The sequence below is a fragment of the Orbicella franksi genome, chromosome 6 (genome assembly GCF_964199315.1).
Source record: "Orbicella franksi chromosome 6, jaOrbFran1.1, whole genome shotgun sequence".
Classification (NCBI taxonomy): domain Eukaryota; kingdom Metazoa; phylum Cnidaria; class Anthozoa; order Scleractinia; family Merulinidae; genus Orbicella; species Orbicella franksi.
Window position 1 is genome coordinate 31,883,016 of NC_138150.1, and position 21,067 is coordinate 31,904,082.

At 38.4% G+C, this 21,067-nt stretch overlaps 3 protein-coding genes across 4 annotated transcripts; 2 read left to right on the top strand and 1 right to left on the bottom strand.

Moving 5' to 3' along the window:
- Positions 1-238: 238 nt before the first annotated feature.
- Positions 239-6,744, bottom strand: LOC145490395 (N-alpha-acetyltransferase 60-like). The gene is made up of 5 exons (XM_081469526.1): positions 6,515-6,744; positions 4,745-4,874; positions 3,796-3,892; positions 2,897-3,131; positions 239-2,372 (listed from the first exon to the last, which is right to left on the bottom strand). Exons 1-5 carry the CDS (start codon positions 6,616-6,618, stop codon positions 2,228-2,230), a joined length of 711 nt encoding a protein of 236 aa, XP_081325652.1. The 5' UTR covers positions 6,619-6,744; the 3' UTR covers positions 239-2,227.
- Positions 6,745-6,878: 134 nt separating this feature from the next.
- On the top strand, positions 6,879-9,536 carry LOC145490393 (putative polyglutamine synthesis accessory protein MT0602). Its single transcript, XM_081469521.1, has 3 exons — positions 6,879-6,949; positions 7,085-7,192; positions 7,470-9,536. Exons 2-3 carry the CDS (start codon positions 7,097-7,099, stop codon positions 8,592-8,594), a joined length of 1,221 nt encoding a protein of 406 aa, XP_081325647.1. The 5' UTR covers positions 6,879-6,949; positions 7,085-7,096; the 3' UTR covers positions 8,595-9,536.
- A 78-nt stretch (positions 9,537-9,614) lies between these two features.
- Positions 9,615-21,054, top strand: LOC145490391 (coiled-coil domain-containing protein 57-like). 2 transcript variants are annotated; one of them, XM_081469517.1, is made up of 15 exons: positions 9,615-10,974; positions 11,915-12,030; positions 12,542-12,677; positions 13,132-13,425; positions 14,173-14,312; positions 14,449-14,607; positions 14,756-14,918; positions 15,490-15,856; positions 16,211-16,408; positions 16,902-17,002; positions 17,121-17,321; positions 17,685-17,808; positions 18,378-18,563; positions 18,772-19,047; positions 19,351-21,054. In XM_081469517.1, the coding sequence occupies exons 1-15, from the start codon at positions 10,606-10,608 to the stop codon at positions 19,821-19,823; spliced, it is 3,303 nt and encodes a 1,100-aa protein (XP_081325643.1). In that variant the 5' UTR covers positions 9,615-10,605; the 3' UTR covers positions 19,824-21,054. The 2 variants fall into 2 exon arrangements, with proteins under 2 accessions (XP_081325643.1, XP_081325644.1); XM_081469518.1 differs by having other exon boundaries at positions 18,772-19,041; positions 19,351-21,053.
- The last annotated feature ends 13 nt before the right edge of the window (positions 21,055-21,067 follow it).

Sequence of the window (21,067 nt, forward strand, 5' to 3'; positions counted from 1 at the left end):
AGGCATACTTGAAAAATGTACTGCGTTCTTTTTTCGTGATTTTCAGCAGTTTATTTCACGGAAAACTTGTGGACTGTAATGCAGTTTAAACTAGAAAGAACAAGCAGGCTATCTTATGGTACATCTGACTACTTTCTATGACTATATAAAAAAAAAAAACAAATGAAAATAGGAGGAGTTTTTCAGAAAAAAGGAGATGGTAACTATGAAGTAGGGAAAAAAGAAAAGGAAAGACATGTTGACGACCAGTACATTACTTTATTTAAGAAAAAGAAAGAAAACGGCATGTATTTACATAGCCAGTTTAAAACTACGTGTTTGGGAGAATTTTAAATACGATAATTACAGGCTATTTGTTATAGAATTTGCATAATTATGTAAACACATCGATTTCTCTTCATCACAAGTAATGCAACATATTTACAATGGCGTACAGAACCTTGAAAAATATTGAACCAACCAAAATATTCAGGAACTAATGTACATTAAAAAATATATCACTATTAATAAAATGAAAGCGAGGAGTAGACGACACCAGTTTGTCAGATCAACTGTCTACTGTTCAATATTCCATCTTCAGGGCAATGTTCAGTGTTCATTATTTTCGATGACAAGTATTCATCATTGTTCCTGCTTCAGATATTCATATGTCTAGCCTTCCTCAAGGATTTTAAGCCAACCCTCGATGGAATATATCACAAGCACGAAGTAATTACATTTAGGTAGTTTAGCTAATATACAAAATTATCTTTACAAAATAAGCTTTAAAATAAAAGTACAGTCAGTGAAAATTATAGAAAAACACTAAGGTGATAACAAACCTTACACAAATCAAATCAGAAATAAGCAGATTGTTTGAATATGGCTTCCACGCCATACTGTAGTTCCTTTGCTGTAGAAGTGAACTTAACACCCCAGTGGGTAAATAAATACCTTATCACACGTACATGTACAGTAGTCCTCAAGATGGTCCACTTCTAAATATCTTGTGGTCTTTTACTCTGGCCAGTCAAACTTAATAGAGGGCAATGGTTAGGAACCCAGACAAAGTATCTTTGTTGAATCTGTTTTTGTTCCAGTTTTGATCATACACAAAACACAACAGAAAACAATGTAGTTGCTCCCTTCTGACGGAGGAACTTAGCAGTAGAAAGGTTTTGGTTAGTCATAATTCATGCATAGTGTATGAGTGTAAAACAAGGATTGTGCAAGGTTGTGGACATTGCAACATGAATCTTGGTATCTTGCTCCTGTGAAGTTTTGCAGACTTCATAACCATTCACCTCTGTTTACGATGCACTAGTTGAAAAAAATTTCAGCTCAATATGGTGTGGAGTTGACTGTCACTCATAATGAACAAAAGGTGCATATTGTTTTGAAAAAATAAAATGTAATAACTTTAAAAAAAGAATTTCATTGCAAACCTTAGCACATAAAAACAACTCCTATTTACTTTAACTTAGTAAGCAGTGCTTACAAAATTATTTTGCAAGCAAAAGACTGATTCAGAAATATTTTCTGAAAGATGCAAAGGCCACTTTCTCATATTCTAAGGCTAATATATGGTTCCTTGAAATTCATCTGTCTTGGAAACGTTTCAACTGAGCTTGAAATATCCAAATCCTTTGTAATAGTCACAAACTCCCCTTTTCGCGTGATTCTTTCTTTTTTTCTTTCTAGTCTCAATTTGCTTTAAAGTCTCGGTCATATTTTCAAATAAGGATCTCAGGCTTCTCAGCCTCTCAGCAAGTCTTGGATTCCACCATTCATCACCCCTTCATCTCAGATGTAACATTTTTTGTGAATTAATTCAGTGGGATAAAATAAGTATTGGAATACCAAAATTCTTCTTGCTCTCATAAATCTTGACAATCAAAAATTGGACGGGATAAAATTTTGACTGTATATTTACAATCTTCACAATAACCCCTGGAAAAATGGACCTCACATTCCAGACTATGAGTTGACTCTAATATTCTTGATGATAACAATGTTTTGGTTAATTGTGTCAAATACTAATTTCGATATAACAAGAAAGATGTCATTTTACAAGAAAGATGTCAGTTCCATGAGATTCGTTTGTTTTTGTCACAACTTCAATGACATCTGAGTTTACACTGTACATCAAGTTTCCTATTAAAAGTGAATCCTTACTAATAATTAAAATTGCTCAGACTGTTGATTATCTCACTCATTCTTGCTCCCAGAAGGTAACCACACCATGATATCACATGACGCGAACACATGAGTCCCGTATGGACTGTATAGGTGCAACCCACAACAGCCAATGATAGCAACAATTCATCATATATAACGGCAACTTGCAGAGACGCAGCTGGGACAGTTTACCTCCAATAAATTTCAGGGCATCAGTATGTCAAGTTAAGGGCAACATGATATGAGGCAGTGCAAATGTCAGTTAAAAAACTCACAGACATCATTTTCATGTTTTCTACTGACACTACAAGTAAATGGTAGGTGTAGTGGGAGGTCTGTGTTCAAGCCCTGGTTTGTGTTGTGTTCTTGGACAACAGACTAAACTCTCACGGCATCTCTCTCCACACAGAAGGGGAAAAGGATACCAGCAATTTTTGTAGGAAAGTACATGATCAAGTTGATCAAGTTTCCAAACACCTTAAATTTGGTCAAAAGTACTTAAATTGTAGCACATTTATATTTGTCAAATCTGCGTGGAAAATGTAATGAAACTCTGTCTATCATGAAACTTGGTAAATTGCTTCATGTAATAACTTTGAAAATTTACTCATTCAAATGTTTTTCCATATACTGATTTTAGATACATGTAATCATAGTTATGATCAATTAAACCAGTTGGTCAGATACAACTTAACTCCAAATCCCACATAAAACAAACAACACAAATTTCAAAGGATATGCAAGTGTCCAGGGAGGCTCGCCTCCATTGATATAAAGCACGTAAGAGAAGCCATCCTTGTGCATCCCATCAATAGCGTAATACAAAGGTAGGTAGCGAAACTGCCTGAAATGTCTCTTGTCATAAAATTTCATTGCAACTGAGTTTGTGGTTAAAACATGAAGATAGACAGCTTTGCAGTTTTGTCTCTCGGGTGTGGTAAGGTGTGAGAGTAAGCTGTCTAATAGAAGAGACCCTGAAATATAGAGAAGAACTTTTTACACCTGTATGTAGCAATTGCTCATGCTCTGTCTATAAGCCATGCAATTATATTTATGACTAAATAGGAACACTGCAGTGGCCAAACATTCTACTTTTATTTAGCCTGTGTAGTAAGCATTACCTTACAAAGAGCATTTTCCGCATTCTGGACACTTGCAAATCGGAGCAAGAACAAAAAAAAATCAAGAAGGCAGGGAGTGATGATTTTTTTTGTTCTTGCTCCAATTTGCATGCAGCCAGACTGTGGAAAAATCTCGTTGTACAGGAATGCTTGCTGCGTAGCCTAACTTTCATTTTTCTTTAGCATTGCTACCATGGCAACTTGAATGGGGAATATAAGAAGGACAGCAGCATGCATACAACCCCAAACACCCACCCCCTCTCCCATCAATTTTTTAGCCCTTCTCACAGATTGTCTTTCTCGTGCCACGTTTTACCTGATGAACTCACAACAAAACACAGACTTTTCAATTACAGTTTACAGGCGACTTCATGTTTTCTACTGAATCTCAAAATATTTCAATAATGCTGTATTGGTTACATTAAATAAGATTAATCAAATTTAAGTCATCCACAACTGTTGATATAAATAAGAAAATCACTTTAGAGTCTATACATTTCAACTGATAACTGGTTACCTATTCCATGTCTTCTAAAAACTTTGACCACACCAATGCTAAGAATATAAGCTACTTGGGTGTCATCACTGAAAGTGAATGAGAGAATACCAGCATCCTACAAGACAAAAGAAAAGAATTCACGATATATAAAGCCTATTCCATACTTTCAAAATCAAATTTTACACTTAAAATACAGGGGCAAAGTGCCCAGGGGGGAACTCCCATATAAAAGAAAAGATGGGGGTGCTTGTCGTCCCTTTTAGGGGTTAAAAAAGCTGTTTTGTACCTCATAGGGTGTTCAGTCTCAAAAGGTCCACAGCATGAGCTTTTGTGGTACCTTTTAGGGTATTGAGCAAAAAAATCTATGACAGGAGATAAAGTGTTGTTTTTGAAGAAATATTGCCACTCTTAGGGGTGAAAAAGTTTCAAGTCATGCCCACAAAACAGGATCTTGGTAACTCCTGGGGATTCTTTTCAAAATTTCTGATGAGCACCCCTGTACTGTCTATATGGGAGTCACTCCCGCCCCCCCTCCCAGGGAAAAGCCAGTCCACACTGTCATTGTTGACTGTATTGTATTTTTTGTTTCTGTAGCATGAATATGTACATTTCAGAAACACTGTCACCCACTGGTATTTTATCACAGGGCCCCAGGAGATTATTTTGCTATGCAATGTACGAGATTTCATGATTGTTATCAGAATTTGAAGTATCCATGGCAACTATATTTTGATTGTCATGTTTTTCCAAATTTTGAATTTTCTTGTTTTTATTAACTAAAGGTAACTCTGACTTACAAATGAGTGCAATACTTTTACATTTTTATTCAGGACCCTTTGGCTTCTTTTTATTTATTATTTTGACTAGTCTTGAGTTGTCTCTAGTGGTTTAAAAGAATGTCATAATTTTTTGCAACTTATTACAACCTTTTCCAAACACACGCAGTTAATTCCATATTTTATTGTACCTCTTTGTTGCATAAAGACTTTGTCTTCACTTCTGCTACAAGCAAACCAATGATATTGTGGTTCAAGGTGGCTGCCAGCGAAAAGAAGCGGGAACTTGATGTTATCTCCTTGTACCAAACATCTGGATACCTGTGCAGGATATATTGCAAATAAAATATTCCTCATCACTTGCTTTGGTGAAACAAGACGTCTTAACATAGCAAAGCTGCACTATCAAACTCCACATACCCAAGTATACATTATAATAAGATGATGTAGCAAAGTAAACCTCACTTCGTGAGAAGAATGTTATTTCCATTGGCAGTATCACATATATGAGTGTTAAATGAATGAAACAATTAAATCATGCTTTTAGCTGTGCATCTTTGAGTTATAGACACTTTGGAAAATTTGGAGTGCACTCAAGAAAATAGAGTTGTATTTTCTCAGCTGTGCTTCAACCCTCAAGCAACTCTCATGCTTCTCTCATGTTCTCCAAACTTCCTATGCGCACAATAACTCCATGATGTACATGTACATGTACACTAAAGCATAAATCAATTGTTAATTCACTCTAATTTATCAGTACGCCACATGGAAATTCTAATTTTCTTATGAAATCAGCAGATCATGTGGAACTTTGTCCCATAATTTTGACTTTTGTAGTTTTGCTCCCATCATCTCATGCAAAAATTATACCCAACTACCATCATAATTTACACTTGCCTGAGGCTGTGAATGCCGTCTTTGAAATCCTACATCTTATTTGTGTCTTACACGATAATGCTAAGCAAGTTGTAATTTTGATGTACACAAAACAATTTGTGTCCTAGACTTACCCCAAGTGTGTTACACAAAATAAAGTTGCACTATCTGGATCAGCCTTATGGGTGCATTTGAGAAATATACTATGGTACTTGGAATCATTATGATGCAAAAAATGCCTGAAAGTCTAAAACAGGCTTCCCTCTTGCTCATTATTTAAATGAAAAGCTTGCAAAGCAAAAAATATATACAAATATGAGGCCCATTGCTTTTTCTTCTGTGGTGTCTTACTGATGAGATTCCCAAGATAACATTTTGTTCTTGTTAGACTGGTTTACACTTAACTTTGCATTTTCACCAGTTTCCAACGCAATAGTTGTAAACACCAAGGCTGTCAATTAATTTTCAGTCGCCTGTACCCTTGTTCTCCACACCCCTGAACACGTATCACTTTAATTTATTGTTGAAGTCAGAACGTATACATGTAACAGCCATATTTTGACAGTTCAGAGCTAACTTTAAGCAGCAAGGTCGTTCATTTATTGAAGCGTAAGCTGTCAATCAACAAAGCTTCATGTGACCATGACTTAGCAACTGTAACAACTGAGCGCTTGACATAATTTAGCAGCCGGCGCATGATTCTAAAAACCGTCTACTTTAAATTACACTGTTGTCTTCAACTCAAAAAGCTAGGGCCATTAAACCTCTGCTAAAATTTCGTTCGTTAAAAAAACAGTGTTGTGGATGAACGTTTTGCTATTCAGATAAACTAGACTTGTCAAAACACAAGCCATCAAGTCTGTTCGTGTTTAGAATAGCTAGCACACACACACACACACACACACACACACACACACACACACACACACAAAACAGTACACATGTTCTCGACTTGCTTCGTCCTTGAAGTACTTTTGGCTTTTTAGATCTAATTTTATTTTAGCAATGAGCTTAGTGCTGTGCTTATTTTGGTAATATCCAGCTAAAAGCTCCTGTTCTGCATAAAAAATAAAATCCATACTCACTCGATAGGAAACCATTCGCGGCACAAACGTTTGACTTCCTCCACATCGTTCGGGCATAAAAAACGCACCTGAACATCGTTTAAGAGCCCCAGCTTGATTGTCATTCAACTTTTTCGCAGCAAAATGTGCACAATTTAGCTTTAAATATCACAGCATTTGACAGCAATCTGGTCCGAAACTAGCAGAAAAATTCGCTGACATTTCCATTCGCGAGCGCTTCCGCCATCTTGAACCGATCACAAATCTGAGGAAGCCTGGATCGGCTATTAGTCCTCGGATATCCTCGATAATTTGTCGGTCCGTTTCGGGATTATATCGGACAGTGTCGGATAACAAAGAAATTTAGACTTCAGCCCCTTCAGCACTCGGCTTACTAAGAGGTAAAAAAGCTTCCATGTGCAGTTACCTTTCATTGTTCTTCAAAAGAAAGAACTGGTAATTACACAATTGTGTTGTTTTGTTGACTTTTCACAAAGGAGCAGAGATCACGAAACTCTCCAATTTGAAATTGGTTTTTATGTGCCTCAGGTCCAGTTCAGTAAGCTTAGCTTATATTGTTTAATTTTACAGGGTCTTATTTGGATGGGATCCTCGAAATCCAAGCTACAGATTTCTAATTCTGAAGTTTTGAAAGAGGCAAGGCAACTGCAAGGTGTTAGTTCTCAAAGCTTTTGTCAGGTAAATAATTATTTCATCAGTTATCACAGGATTATCACTTCCATTTAATTATAAGCTTTATAAAGCTTAAACTAAGGTTATTCTTAAGCTTAATTAACTTAACCTAGCTTAGCTTATTAAACATGTGCGGTTTTCCACTAGATTCCATCAGCTGAAACTATGATTTTCCTATTAACACAACCCTTGTTTCTACAGAGATTGTATTTATTTTTACAAATTGAAATAAGTCTTGTGTTCACGAAAAGAAAGCTGAAATAACTTGCTCTTCAACTTGCAGGCAATGACTGCTCCAATTTCTTTGTTCATGGTGGGAGATGTTATGTTGGGACGAGGCATTGACATGATCTTAGAACACTCCTGCAACCCTGTACTCTATGAGAGCAATGGTCTTGATGCAAGAGACTATGTATCTTTAGCAGAAACACAAACTGGACCTCTTCCTGATAAAAGTGAACGGCCAGTTGATTACGTTTGGGGAGATGCAATACAAATTCTTAAAGAAAAGAAGCCAGATCTAAGAATCATTAACTTGGAAACATCAGTGACAACAAGTGACACACCATGGCCCATGAAAGGAATCCATTATCGTATGCATCCAAAGAATATAAACGTCATCCAGTCTGCCAATGTCGACTGTTGTGTCTTGGCAAACAATCATGTTGCTGACTGGGGATTTCCTGGTCTCTTAGAAACTCTAGACACCCTTGAAAATGTTGGTATCAGATTTGCTGGAGCAGGACGTACTTCTTCAGAAGCAAAATCACCGGCTGTTTTTCAGTTTGCAAAAGCAGATACCACCAGAGTATTGGTCTTTGCTGCTGGTCACTCCTCTAGTGGAGTTCCTGATTCTTGGCAGGCAAGAAAGAACAAGGAAGGAGTTAATATTCTTGAGTTTTATGTGGCAAGCAGAGCAGTAAACAAGCTAAAAGAACAAATTGAAAAGTACAAAAGAGATGGCGACATCATCGTTTTGTCAGTTCACTGGGGAGGAAACTGGGGCTGGAGTGTTGACTCTTCCTTTATAAAGTTTGCGCACAAAGCTATTGATGAGGCAGGGGTTCATGTCATTCATGGGCATTCATCACATCATGTCAAAGGCATTGAGGTGCACAATGGTAGACTCATTATTTACGGATGTGGTGACTTTTTGAACGACTATGAAGGAATCACAGGTCATGAAAGCTTCCGTGATGATCTTGCTTTGATGTACTTTGTTGACATAAATCCAGAAACAGGCCTCTTGGCTGGCCTCAGAATGGTGCCTACTCAGATCCAGCACTTACGAGTTAACAAAGCCAAAGAAGAGGGTATTAACTGGCTTGTAAAGACTATGTCAAAAGAGTGTAGGAAATTCAACTGTGATGTGAAAAGAGTTAATAATGAAATCCATTTGGTCTTCTAAGTTTTGGCATATTAACCCAAGATGGGGTTAAGGAAGCATCGTGGAGTGTGAATCAGAGTACCAAAATGCTCTGTAAAAAATACATTCCAACTGCATCTAAAATTATTTTATAGAGCTATTTGTTGACTTTTCTATTTAAATGCTTTTCGATAAACTATTTAGCAGGAACGTAACAGGTGGATTCATTAAGGCCTTTTCCGAGCATGCTATTTTGCAAGAAGTAAATGTTAGTGAAAAATATTTAAAATATATTTACAAGTATTCTTACGAGTGAAAGGATGGTACTTGGAGAATATCATCCTTTGGTCTTGATGTCACTGATCAAGTGTAATAGCTGGGTGACCAAGAGTCAGTATTCTCGCGGTACAGCCCTGAACAAGCTTGGTCAATTTGAGGTTTTTAAGCAAGTTTAGTAATATAAATTTTTAAAAAAATACAGCCTGGTCAAATTGTGAGAAAAGTGTGAACTAGAAATGAACTTATGAAGTATCGAGATTGTATCCTTGCATTCACTTAGATGGAGAGAGCTTTTTTGGGAGAATGTATTTTGTATAAATTTTAGAGCACAACACAAGATTGTTGCCCTTATAGCCATTAAGCTTGAACCTGAGGACTAGATCCTGAACTAGGGGCACCTGACCTTATGGCCCGGTGGGGGGGAGGGGGGTGGCACTCCCAAAAAAATTGGGTGGGGGTGTGCGGCACACTTCCCCAAACCCTTACCCTATTTATGACAAAAATCTGCGATATTCCCTACCTTATTTATGACCTGACCAAAAATTTGAAACCCTATTTATGACCTGACCCTTAAATCAAAACCCTGTTTCAGACCTACATTATAATTAGTTCCCTAGTTCAGACCAATGTTAAATTACCATAAACATAATTTGTGAAGGGCTTTTGTTGATTTTCTTTTCAATAATGATGAAAAAGTGGCCTCTTCTTAAAACCATACCCTATTTATGACCAAAATGACCAAAATCAGCTAAAATCGATACCCTATTTATCACCAAAACGGCTGAAAAACCATACCCTTTGGGGCCGCACATACCTATATAGCCCATATAAGGGAGTACCTCCCCCGGGCCTTATGGCAAGGTACTTTAGTCTCACAGTGCCTCCCTATATTTTAACGTAAAATGGATGCTAGCAAAATTTGTGTTTGACACTGAACTGCAGAGAGGAACTTGTGGTTTAAAAGACTAGCAATGTACCCCTCCAGAGAAACTGGAAGTAGTGCTATGGGTAGCTGTAGGTGGCAAAAACGTCATAAAAAGGCTTTGATAGCTTGAAAAAAGAAAATGATGTCTTTGATGAGGGTTTGAGTGTGCAGAATAAACGGAAACATATTAATTTGGTGTCAGAATTGCATCACTTCAATGTGTTGCCATTGGAAAGTAAACCTTTACCTGAGGCAGAAATCCTTCCTACACTTTGAACTCATGTATGTTTACAGCCTTGAGCGTTCTCCTTTGCCATTTCACTTCCTCTCTCTTTAGGAGACTCTTGGTCATGGACGCTAGTCACTTACATGCAATCATAAGCCAGGGATTTTCAACCGAAATATTTTTTGCGATAAGGGAGTTCTGCCCTGAGTTGCACACTGATAGGTTTTTCCTAACTACATGTATTCATTTATGCCTAAACCAATGTTTTACTATTTTCAGTATTGTCATGGATGCACAGGAAGACGTTACGAAAAATTTTCTGAAAAGTTCATGTCTGAGTTCGCATGCCTCCTGGCGCCTTTTAGATAGAGATTGGTAACAAGATGAATTTTACCGCGCAGTTGCTAGAGGTTTGGGCCTGAGTAACTTTCGGTGGCAGCAGCAATGGCGGCAGTTTTCAGTTGTTTTCGTTACATTTTGTTTGTTTTAACTCTTCCATGACTGTAAAGCGGATTTATCCTCTTGAGATTCCGTAGTCAATACTATGAATCTCTGTACAAATGTAAGTTCAGCAGCCATCGCGATCACTGTTCTGACCGACAAAATACGTTTTGTATTTTCATATGGCGCATATTTCAGTGGAGACATCGTCTTTGCAAAAACTAGTTCAACAGAAAGAAAGTGAATGGAGAGAAGCACAAGAACTGCGGAATAAGTCGCTACAGAGTTCTCTTAAGGAAAAAGAACGACAGCTCAACAACGAGAAAGTACGATTTAGGAAGTTGAAAGAGGATTTTGAGTACAACTTGAAACTGTTAGAAGAGAGAGACCAGGAACTTCAACGATATGATGCGTTGTTTTCACAAGTGAGAAACATCAACAGTTCGAGAGACAGTGAAATCAGTGATCTGAAAGTACACTTGGATGACCTCAGGCTGAAGTTGTTACACGAGGAGAAGGCTAAAGAAGAGTTACAAAGGCACTATCAACAGGTCTTAAATTTCATTAATCTACACCCCGGCTTTAAATTCTCCATTATGCTGATTGTCACACCTTTCTTTGTGTTGTTGTGCAGCAGTTGTACAACTGGACACACAATGCAAGGCTGAATTCTGAACTCAATTCTGATTGGCTTGCCGCATGCCTATTTGTGAAGTTATTGGCATGCAATCAGATTGGTGCCCAATTACAGCTGTCCAGTTGCAACATTTTGTAATTATTGTACTCATACAGTATTACTGGACATGTATACCATTTGTGGGTTTATTATGCACACTTAAATGGTTTCTTTTTTTATTTTTCTGTTCGTTATAAAATTGATGGAATATATCACTCGCTTTTTTCCTCTATAGAGATTCTCAAAGATTTCCAAACTTTAAAATTTGTTCTTGATATGAGTAATTCAGAGAGTAAGCATGTTAATTTAAAATTTGTGGAGTTGCCTTCTTCCTGCATACTTGGCTGATTTTGAAATCACAAAATATTCACTGACCTGAACTCCACTAGGCCCGTTTTTAAGAATGCACCACACATGGTGTGACATACCACACTATATCTAGATGACACAGTGTCCACTTACAACAATCAAATTACAAAGAATTTTAAACAAATAGACAGCCAATCAGAGTCAGAAATTTTTGATAACTCTGTTATTGAGGCAATTGGACTGGACAAACTGCAGTGAGAGAACCTGGAAAGAAACCCTTGAAAAAGTTGCTTTAGATTTGTTTCTGAGTCTCTTTGGTATTTACATGTACACAGTTTATATTACATTCTTTTGCATTCACAATCAGAAGTTTTACCATTTTAAGTATCTTATCTCTTGTCCTGCAGTGTACTTACTCCAGTTGGCAATAGATTACATTTTGTATATTGGTTTCTATTGTACTGTACTTTCCCATGATGTAAATTATTTTGAATTGGTGATTATAGCGCTTGAGAGAACACCAGCAGGAATTAAACCAGTTCAGACTCGACAAAGAGAATGAAGTGAACAAGGAAAGAGAAGAATTTGAGTCTTTTAAGAGAGAGCTCCAGGTTCAGCTGAGGTAGAAAATAAAATTAAACAGTAAATCATTTGATACATGGAATAATGACTACTTTTTATTGTAATTATTGTAAAACGTGTACCGAGAAAAGTAATATGACATCAAAGAGTGCTTATAAGGCCATCCAATACATGGTACATTATCATTGTTTGTTTATTGTTTATTGAATTCGTCACCAAAATACAAAAACAAATCAATACAAATAGACAAACAACTTGAAATAGGCAAATAAATAAATCAAAATAGTACAGTACAGGATGCAACTGGAGAAAGAAACAGAACTAGGTTGATGCTTATTTAGATGCTTATTTTGGACAGGGTGCTTCTTTTTAATTGTTTTGTATTATTAATAATTCATAACACCCGAGACCTGGCCAAATAGAGGCATATTAGGTAGTCGCAACTTGCCACTTCTATAACTATTTCACAGTTTTTGCACTGACCTGTATTCCCTTTGGGTGGGATCATATTTGCATGCCTGAAGCTTGAATCTTGTCTCTGAATTTCATAGGGCAGCTGAGGAAGATGTGGAGGCTCAGAGACAGGAGTTGATGGCTGGATTTGATGATGCGCAGCGCAAGAGAGAACATGAATTTAGAAAGAAAGCAGATGACTTGAGTAATTCCTTACTAGCTAGTGAATTAAAGGTTAGGGTTGTAGTTTTTGTGCTACGTGGTCAAAGTATATTGGCTACCTGTGGTATGCTCTGTGTTCCCTTCATCAGACATGGTCTTTATTTGGGATTAGATTAAGTGTAATATGTTTATGAAACAGGACTACATGTTCTCCAATTTTGAAATAACTGGATGAAAAAAAAAAAAAAATTCTGAGGACAGCCAAAATTGGACAATGCCACAGACAAAGGATAATTTGTATCACAGAGGAAATTTTTTAGTTTCACTTATGAATGATATTTAATTTTCTCTAATTTTCTACTGTTACAGTAATCTGCATCATTTTACATGTATTTTTAACTTTCATCTTCAGCCTTGTAATTAATTAACTATGCTATAAGTAACTGTATGCTCTGTGAGGAGGCCTATACACCTGTAATGGACTGATATGAAGTAGAGATAGCAATGCCACAAATATTATTTACAGGTTAAAATGCTCACAAAGGAACTAGAGCTACTCAGAGCCAGCGGAGAAAGAGCAAAAGACGAACTGGAAGACACAGAAACAGTTGTTCATGATCTTGAAAAACAGTTGAAGCAGAAAGAATGGCAGTTAACAGATGAACAGAACATGAACAAAGCTAAGGTGGCTGAATTGGAAGCAGAAATCGAGCAATTAAGATCAGCAATGACCAAGATGCAGGAGAGATTTCAACACAAACATGCTGAGCTGGATCGATATGCAAAGGAGAAGGAGCAAGCCCTTGCTGCAGCTAAAGAAGTATGTGGACTAAAATAAAATTAATGTTAATGGCAGTCTAAATAACATAAATTTCAGTCTTCATGGAGGCGCCATGGCTTCATGGTTGGTGTGCTTGACTGCGGATCAAATACATGTAGTACAGGTTTGAGCCCTGGCTGGGGATGTGTTGTGTTCTTGGGCAAGACACTTTTACTCTCACAGTGCGTTTCTCCATCCAGGTGTATAAATGGGTATCAGCAAACGTAATACTAGGGGGGTGGGGGGTAACCCTGCAAAGGACTAGTATCCCATCCACTCCAGGAGGGAGTATAAATACTCCTAGTCGCTTCTTGCTACACTAGCTACACTAGAAACTGGAGATATAAGCCGGTCTGATGGGCCACTTGGCTCATTTGCAGACCTTTTCTTACCTAAAACATTCAAGAACTAAGCTGGCTGGTGACAGTTTTCAGAGCTTTCCAGCAGTTATGGTTTGATGGATCAATACTATAAGTCTTTATCAACTGCTGTTACAATATTGGTATCACTCGAATGCCCAATTATTGGTGAACAAGTTGTGGTCATCGTCATGGCATAATAGGTTACCATAGCAACATTACAACCTGCTAAAACACCCTTAATTTTAGGTTTAAATGTTTACAATTCGAGAATGGTTCAGTGAAGCCCACTTTTTTTACATTTATTAAATATTAGATAATTTATTGAAAGCATATTAATAATATTTTTACATTAAGTTTACACTATTTACCCTGGTGTGTGGTTTAGGCCCATGGTGAGCTTGAGAGAAGTCTAGAGGAAAAGATCCGTGTGTTACAGAATCAGCTAGAGACTGAGCAAGTAGAATGCCGCAGACTTCAATGGGCCAACAAGGATGCTGGGAAGGAGAGAGAGCTGGAAGTTCAGAGGTAGATGAAATGTCTTTTCTTAGTGGTATATAACTAATACTATTCTCTAAACTAACTTATAAACAGTAAATGACATTTACATTTAGGTTTATAATGCCTCCCATTTATGTTTGATGACTGGATTGTTTGCTATCAGGTTGTATGGAATCATGGCTGATCTAGAACACAGGCTGGAGAAACAAACAGCTGACCATGGCCGATCCATCGTTGCTCGTGACTTGGAACTAGAAGCATTGAGACAACAAGAAGAGAAGATGAGATTGGAAATTGTGCAGCTTAAGGGAAACACTGACAAGTTAGTGCTTATAACTCATTGTACAGTCATGGGTAAAAGGGTCAAGGGTAAAAACTATTTTGCTTGAAAATTAGTTGGAATAAGGTACATGTACCTTTATTATTAGCTACAATGATAATTTCTGTTGTTTCTACTTTTTCTCATCCAGATACAAGAAGGAGCTCACAATGGCCATGGAGCGTGAATCTTCCTTGGAGCAATCCAGGGCTCAACTTGAAGTTGATTGGCAGCGGCGGTGTGAGGATACTGAAAGAGAGGTGTACATGAAGCAGGAACAACTGCTGGCTGGTCTTACCAAGCAGAGAGATCAGGTATGATCACTTCTGAGAAATATGCTCATGTAACTGAAAGGTTTTCCTACGTTATAATTATTCTGTTTGTTTGCTGACCATGGAGCAATTTGACTGGATACCATAAGGGAATAATGCAGAGATAGCAGAAATTACAACTTTGCACTATCTGAAATGTGTGTACCTTACAGAATATACATGGATCCATACCCACTCCATATAAGGTCATTTTTCAAATTTCAAAGTTCAGAGGGATGGAAGTGCAGGGGAATAATAATAATAATAATAATAATAATAGTAATGATGATGACGATGACAATGACGACAACGATGATGATGACGATGATGATAATATTAAAAAAAATGACAGCACAACTTTCCATGAAATGAACTAGTGCGCTTCAAAACGAGTTCAAAACAAAAAGTCTTCTGTGAGAGGGATATCGATATTTTCTGAAACAATGCCACTAATTAGACAAAAACTTTGAGACTCTATGTCTTCACAAGTTGATGATCTATCACTCAAACACTCTTGAAGTGTCTTAAGAATCATGGGGAAAAACATTTTTAATTATTATTTCGCCTTTATCAGAGTGTGGCACTTGCCCAAGAACGAGAACGTGAATTAGCTCAACGAGATGATCTGATTCGAGTATTGACTCAGATTAGAGACCAGGCTCTTGCAACTCTTCAGCGTCACGGACTTGCCATTCCTACTCAGTTACCAAACAAGGAAGAGCAAGAAAAATCATATGCATACGATGCTGGTGATCTCCAAGACCTGCCCCCTGAGGAGAAGGTCAAATCCCTTGCAGAACAGAATGACAATTTACGAGCTGTGATTAGGCAAATGCGGCATGACATGGAGAATCTAAGCAACGAGTTAGCTGCGAAGTCCCCGTCAGTTATGGTGCAAGGCAGAGATGGTGAAGAAGGGACCTCAGTACCACTGACCACAGGTACAGCAGCCTCAAATAGTTAGAGTTCCCAATCTTAAATCGATATTTCGTTTAATTGTATTAATTTTTTTAGGTCTCAATTTATTTAAATTTCAGTTCACAGAGGTAGGTAGTAAACTTACGTAAAACACAAAGAGTAAATAAGAACTTGGAAAAGTTAACCTGGTTCCAACTGGTTGCAGGTTACTTGTGTTCATGGTGAGTTTATGTTACATGTGTATAGTTGAAATACAGAAGTATGAAAGTTTCTTGCTGTCATTTGTTATCATATCATTTTTTATTGTAAATAAGTTCTTATTCATGAAAGTTGAAAGTTTCGTTATCATGTTGTATTCTTGGTGCTTTTCTTAACAGAATATGTTGAGTCACTGGAAAAGGAAATCACAGAGCTAAAATCAAAGAACAGAACACTGAGACAACAGATTGACGACATGTCACAATCAGCCAAACCTCCAAGACGAAGTCACAGGGAAACAGCACCGTCACATGGCGGCATTCAACCACAAGATCCATTCATACAAGCACACATCAAGGAACTGAATGGAACAATTGGTAAGAATCCGGTACATCACCTATTGTTGCCAAAGTGTCAAGCTCCTTACACCTACAATCTCAAAGGTGTTTTTTTTATTATATAATAGATAGTCCCGTTGGGTTTCTTCACCTGGACACCCCCCCCCCCCCCCACCCGCTTTAAAACAATAATATCCTGCTGTGGTTACACGGTCTAAAGTCAGATCCTGTAAACTTAATGTACACGGCTTGTGGCTACTTAATTTGGATAGAATGTTGATTAGTTATAAGCCACTCACCGCAATTAGAGTGCAAACTCTTTTTCTGACGAAATATGGGCTTATATTTCACAGTGAAATTTGTGGAAGACACCATGGGAGGTCCAAAGAATCTTTTGGGTATGATATTTATACTGCATAGGGATTGAGGCAGGGGACTAAGATAAACACCCGGGGGAACTCCCAGAAAGATTGGGTGGGGATGTGCGACCCGCAAAAAGTTCATTTGCCGTTTTTTTGTTTATGTTTATCAGGTGCTTTACGCCAGGAGAAGCTTGAGCTGTCAGCTCAAGTGAAGAAACTCCAAGCTACAGTGGACCATCTGCAGGGATCACTGAACCAAGCTCACGAAGAGGTAACTCTATAGCCCACAGAAAATCTAAATGACGGGAAAATAAACCAGGCGAGAGATGGAGTGGTTTAGATGAGAGAAGATTGAAATCTGCTCTTAAAGAATTGTTTTCCTTTGCTAGGTTCGCCAGAAACAGTTATCAGTGGATCAGGTACAGTACGAACTGACAACACAGAACAGACGAGCTGCTGACGAGCTTACTGCTCTGAAACAGCGAGTAACCGAGCTGCAACTACAACTGGCACAAACCAGGAAAGAGGCGGACGAGTACTTCAAGAGTGGATTGGAAAGGAATGCCGAAGCCACGTCCTTGGAGAATCAGGTGACCTGTTAGAGTAGTTTTTAATTTCTAGTTAGACAGGTTAGTGGAAAGCCAGCGATTCGAGAAAATACATGTACAAATCACTCGATTTAATTTTGTGGTAAGGTCAGCTTGTTCTGTATTAGTTAACAAACAATCAGTTAAAGCTATGAGTGAAATAATTATTGAGTGGTGAAGAGGGATAACGGAGACCTTCAAAGTGTTTTTTTTTTTTTTTTTTTTGCATAGTGCTTTTATTTAGACCTACTCGTGTAACAAGCCAAAGATTTGCTTTGTTTTATCTTGATGACTTGAACCTTTGTAACATAGGTGTTGCCCGTGTCTGATATCGATTTGTGTCTGGTATTACTTTTCCCACCTTAGCTTTCAACTTTAAAGGTTGAGCTTGCATCGCAAGGCAGAGGGGCTGTGTCGTTCAATCCTGAAGCAGCGGTCATCAGACAGCTTCAAGATGAGATTTATCGTCTGAGAAAACAATTAACATCAGGTAGGATATTAAGTAATCTTTGCTTCTTCCCACGTATAATGACAAGTCTTGAACCCTGCTATGTTCAAAACTGCGAAGTGAGTGAATCCTGGTAAATTTGCGTTTGTCACGAATGGAGTTCTCCGTACAAACCCTTCATTTCCCTTCATTAAACGTTTCTGAAAAACACTGAAACTGAGAAAGTTACTTTTTGTTTTGGTTTGGCAGCTCTCGTAGACTATAATTCAGTGAAACAAACTCCTTAAAACTGTTAAAAATTGTTTTAGTGTCTGAGTAAGAAGCAGGATTCAACTGTTTTCTTAACCTTCTGAGACAGTTTTATATTTTCATACACTAAATTCAGTTGTTATGCGCTGTGTAACTTTGGATGTGATAGACAAAAACTGGTAGTTTGGTCAACTTAGAGAGATAGCCACATTCAGTAACGTTGTGTCGCGCATACATTGTTGGCAAATTGCACAGAAAATGTCCTCGTAATATACCCGAAAAACCCAGTCTTAATTGCAGCTCCTAATATTTCTCTTTCGACCTCAGAAATTTTTTTTCTATTTCGTTTCTGTTTCAATAAGGAATTCAAGGAAGCGACAAAGATTTCCTCGACTCAATGTCCCTTGCTCAACCACCGACATCTGACCTGGCGCGGCTACACGGCAAACTACAAGTGGCGGCGCGGCGCATAAACCGGCTTTCTCAAGAGAAAGAACAACTTATTCAGATGGGGAACAGGCTTAGAGCTGAACTAGCAAAGTATACTGGTAAGATAATGGCCCTTACTGGCAAGTCTTTGTGACTGAAAACTCGATGAAAGAATGGAGAACATTCTGGATATTCTTAGTCGTGGGCCCAGTTTTGAATAAGCGCCTTCGCCTTAGATGAAAGCAAAACTTAAATCATGAGGGCTTTTTAGGTGGAATTATTTAACAGCATACCTAAACGCTGTTAACTTGTTATTTGAAATGTCAGGAGACCGAAGGAGCGCTCCCCCCGGTGTCATTTCTAGGCATCCCTCGCAGCCCCTTGTCAGTCGAGGCCCTTCAGAAAAGACCACCGCTGGAAAGACCCCAGAGGAGATGAAGGACCATCTACAGAACCAGCTCAGTGCTGTGGAAAAACTTCAATACCAGCTTACTGCTCACGAGCTCCAGTTTGCACAGCGCATGGCTCAAAAGGAGCAGCAAGCCGCTGAACAGATCAAGGTCACAGTGGTCTCAAGTTCTAGTGATTCTAATGAAGGTGAAGGTAATTGCTAACGCAGCAAGCGTGTTATTTTCGGTGGTGATGTTGATGGCCGCAAGGTGACAAGCGGGATAAAAATTGATAGCGGCAAGCGCCGTAGGCTCGATTTCCAGCCGTTTTGTGAGCCCGCGTTCCTTGTCCCACACCACGTTGGGAGGAGGATAAACAACCAGACTCCTAAAACGGCTGGAAATCGAGCCTACGATCGCGGTGGATATGCTCCAACCTCTTGCTCATGTAGAAGACGGTGTGATTTTGTGCATCCAACTGGCTCTCATTAAATTTGTTTGTATTTGTTGGTTTCAGACGTGAAAGATCCAGGGCCTCACTTGCAACCCCACGACACAGTGTCACTTGTTGCTAATACAAAAGACAAAGAACCAGTAGATGATCACGTGACCAATCCACCGACCAATCAGTTGACTTCTTCGCCTGCTAACGATCAACCACTGTTTACATCGTCGTCTGAAGGCCAAGCCTCGTTGCAAGAAATTTGGAAGATGTTGGACGAAGAGGAAAGTTTCCAAAGCCCCACTCCAAGAAAAGCGCGGTCCAGTTCTCCTCGGCGCTCTACAGTCTCGAGGGACCTGGAACCTGATTACATTCCCACGCGCGATTCCCCAGAGCGCGACGTTTTCGCGCTGAAAGGAAGACGAACGGAAGTTCAAACACGACCCGCGAAACAGAAGCCAGGACTATCTAAAAAGGCTGCTGGAAAGGCCAAGCTCACTCCCACGAAATTAAAAGTGAGAAATTATAACATCAGGGACGACGGCTGATCAAAGCAGTTTGCCATTACAATTTGGATAGTCGATGATGAGTAGACATCTCGATCGGAGAGCAAGCGAAAGCATCATCAGAATGGTTTCCACACAACAAGAGCCATCCCAGGTGAGACAAGGCAAGTTGATTGGAAGTTATCAAGAGATGGTGTGCTGTTTTCTTACAAGGCGACAAGGCTCGGAAATACATAGCAATGGTTTGCCCTGTTGACACGTGACTTGTGCATGTGACTGTCACGTGAAACTTCCACGCGCTACACGTTTACACACGTCATGTAACGAGACCCATAGAGACATACAGAATTTTTGTTTGAAGTATTCTAATTATGTTTAGAAAGGTCAATTGAGCTTCTCTTGTTGGTAACCAGAGGACCAGAGACAAACAAGTTTGTTTAATTTATGTCTACCCACTGACTGTTTGCATTAGCCTGTGAACCTTCTCCAGTAGGGAGGGGAACAAAATGAAATTAACGGCATAAAGATATTACATAGCTATCACTTGCTGTCAAAATAAAGAGTAACCATCGCCCCGATGTACCAATGAAATCTCATAACTGAACTAAACGCAAAGTATGACAATCACATGGGAGAATTTCATCTGCAATTTTTGGACTCAATGCGTCAAGTAAGAGTTGCAAAGAGACGCCGTGTAATATCTTTTATGAGCCCTGCATACGGGGCTTTCAAGCGGCTTGACTCTCGGGAACTGGGGAGTAGGGTATACAATCAGATTTCTCTACATCATGGTAAACAACATTAATCTTGGAAAATCTACCGAAAAATTAAAAAACACCACCAACACTGAAGCGTGCTGATTGCAAGAGAAAGGTTTCTTTACTATTGTTGTTACTTCTTACACTTTACAATTTTAGCATAAAACCGTTCTTATTTTATTAATGTTCTGTTTTTATTATTATTATTATTATTATTATTATTATTATTATTATTATTATTATTATTATTATTATTATCGTCCTCACGTAATGTTTGCTCAGAGTCCTTAGGGCCGAGACCAAACCAAGGTCCTGGGGCACTAGGGGATAGCCAGTTTTTAGCTTGATAGCACCCTCCTCAAAATGTGCGCTGTACCTAGCAAGGTTATCTTTTGTAGTTCACTGATGCTTAATTGGCCGGGAATTCTTCCAAGATAAGTTTCTAGTCCCTTTTTGATAGCTCCAAGTGCTCCAATTATTATTATTATTATTATTATTATTATTATTATTATTATTATTATTATTATT

What these genes read in the sequence shown, in the direction of transcription:
- LOC145490395 (XM_081469526.1), bottom strand. Translation starts at nt 6,618, where the DNA reads ATGACAATCAAGCTGGGGCTCTTAAACGATGTTCAGGTGCGTTTTTTA. An exon ending in CGCGAATGGTTTCCTATCGA is followed by an intron (nt 4,875 to 6,514) that starts GTGAGTATGGAT and finishes TATCCTGCACAG; the next exon opens with GTATCCAGATGTTTGGTACA. An exon ending in TTTTAGAAGACATGGAATAG is followed by an intron (nt 3,132 to 3,795) that starts GTAACCAGTTAT and finishes TCTATATTTCAG; the next exon opens with GGTCTCTTCTATTAGACAGC.
- LOC145490393 (XM_081469521.1), top strand. Translation starts at nt 7,097, where the DNA reads ATGGGATCCTCGAAATCCAAGCTACAGATTTCTAATTCTGAAGTTTTG. An exon ending in GTTCTCAAAGCTTTTGTCAG is followed by an intron (nt 7,193 to 7,469) that starts GTAAATAATTAT and finishes TTCAACTTGCAG; the next exon opens with GCAATGACTGCTCCAATTTC.
- LOC145490391 (XM_081469517.1), top strand. Translation starts at nt 10,606, where the DNA reads ATGGCGCATATTTCAGTGGAGACATCGTCTTTGCAAAAACTAGTTCAA. An exon ending in AGAGAGCTGGAAGTTCAGAG is followed by an intron (nt 14,313 to 14,448) that starts GTAGATGAAATG and finishes GTTTGCTATCAG; the next exon opens with GTTGTATGGAATCATGGCTG. An exon ending in CCACGTCCTTGGAGAATCAG is followed by an intron (nt 17,322 to 17,684) that starts GTGACCTGTTAG and finishes TTCCCACCTTAG; the next exon opens with CTTTCAACTTTAAAGGTTGA.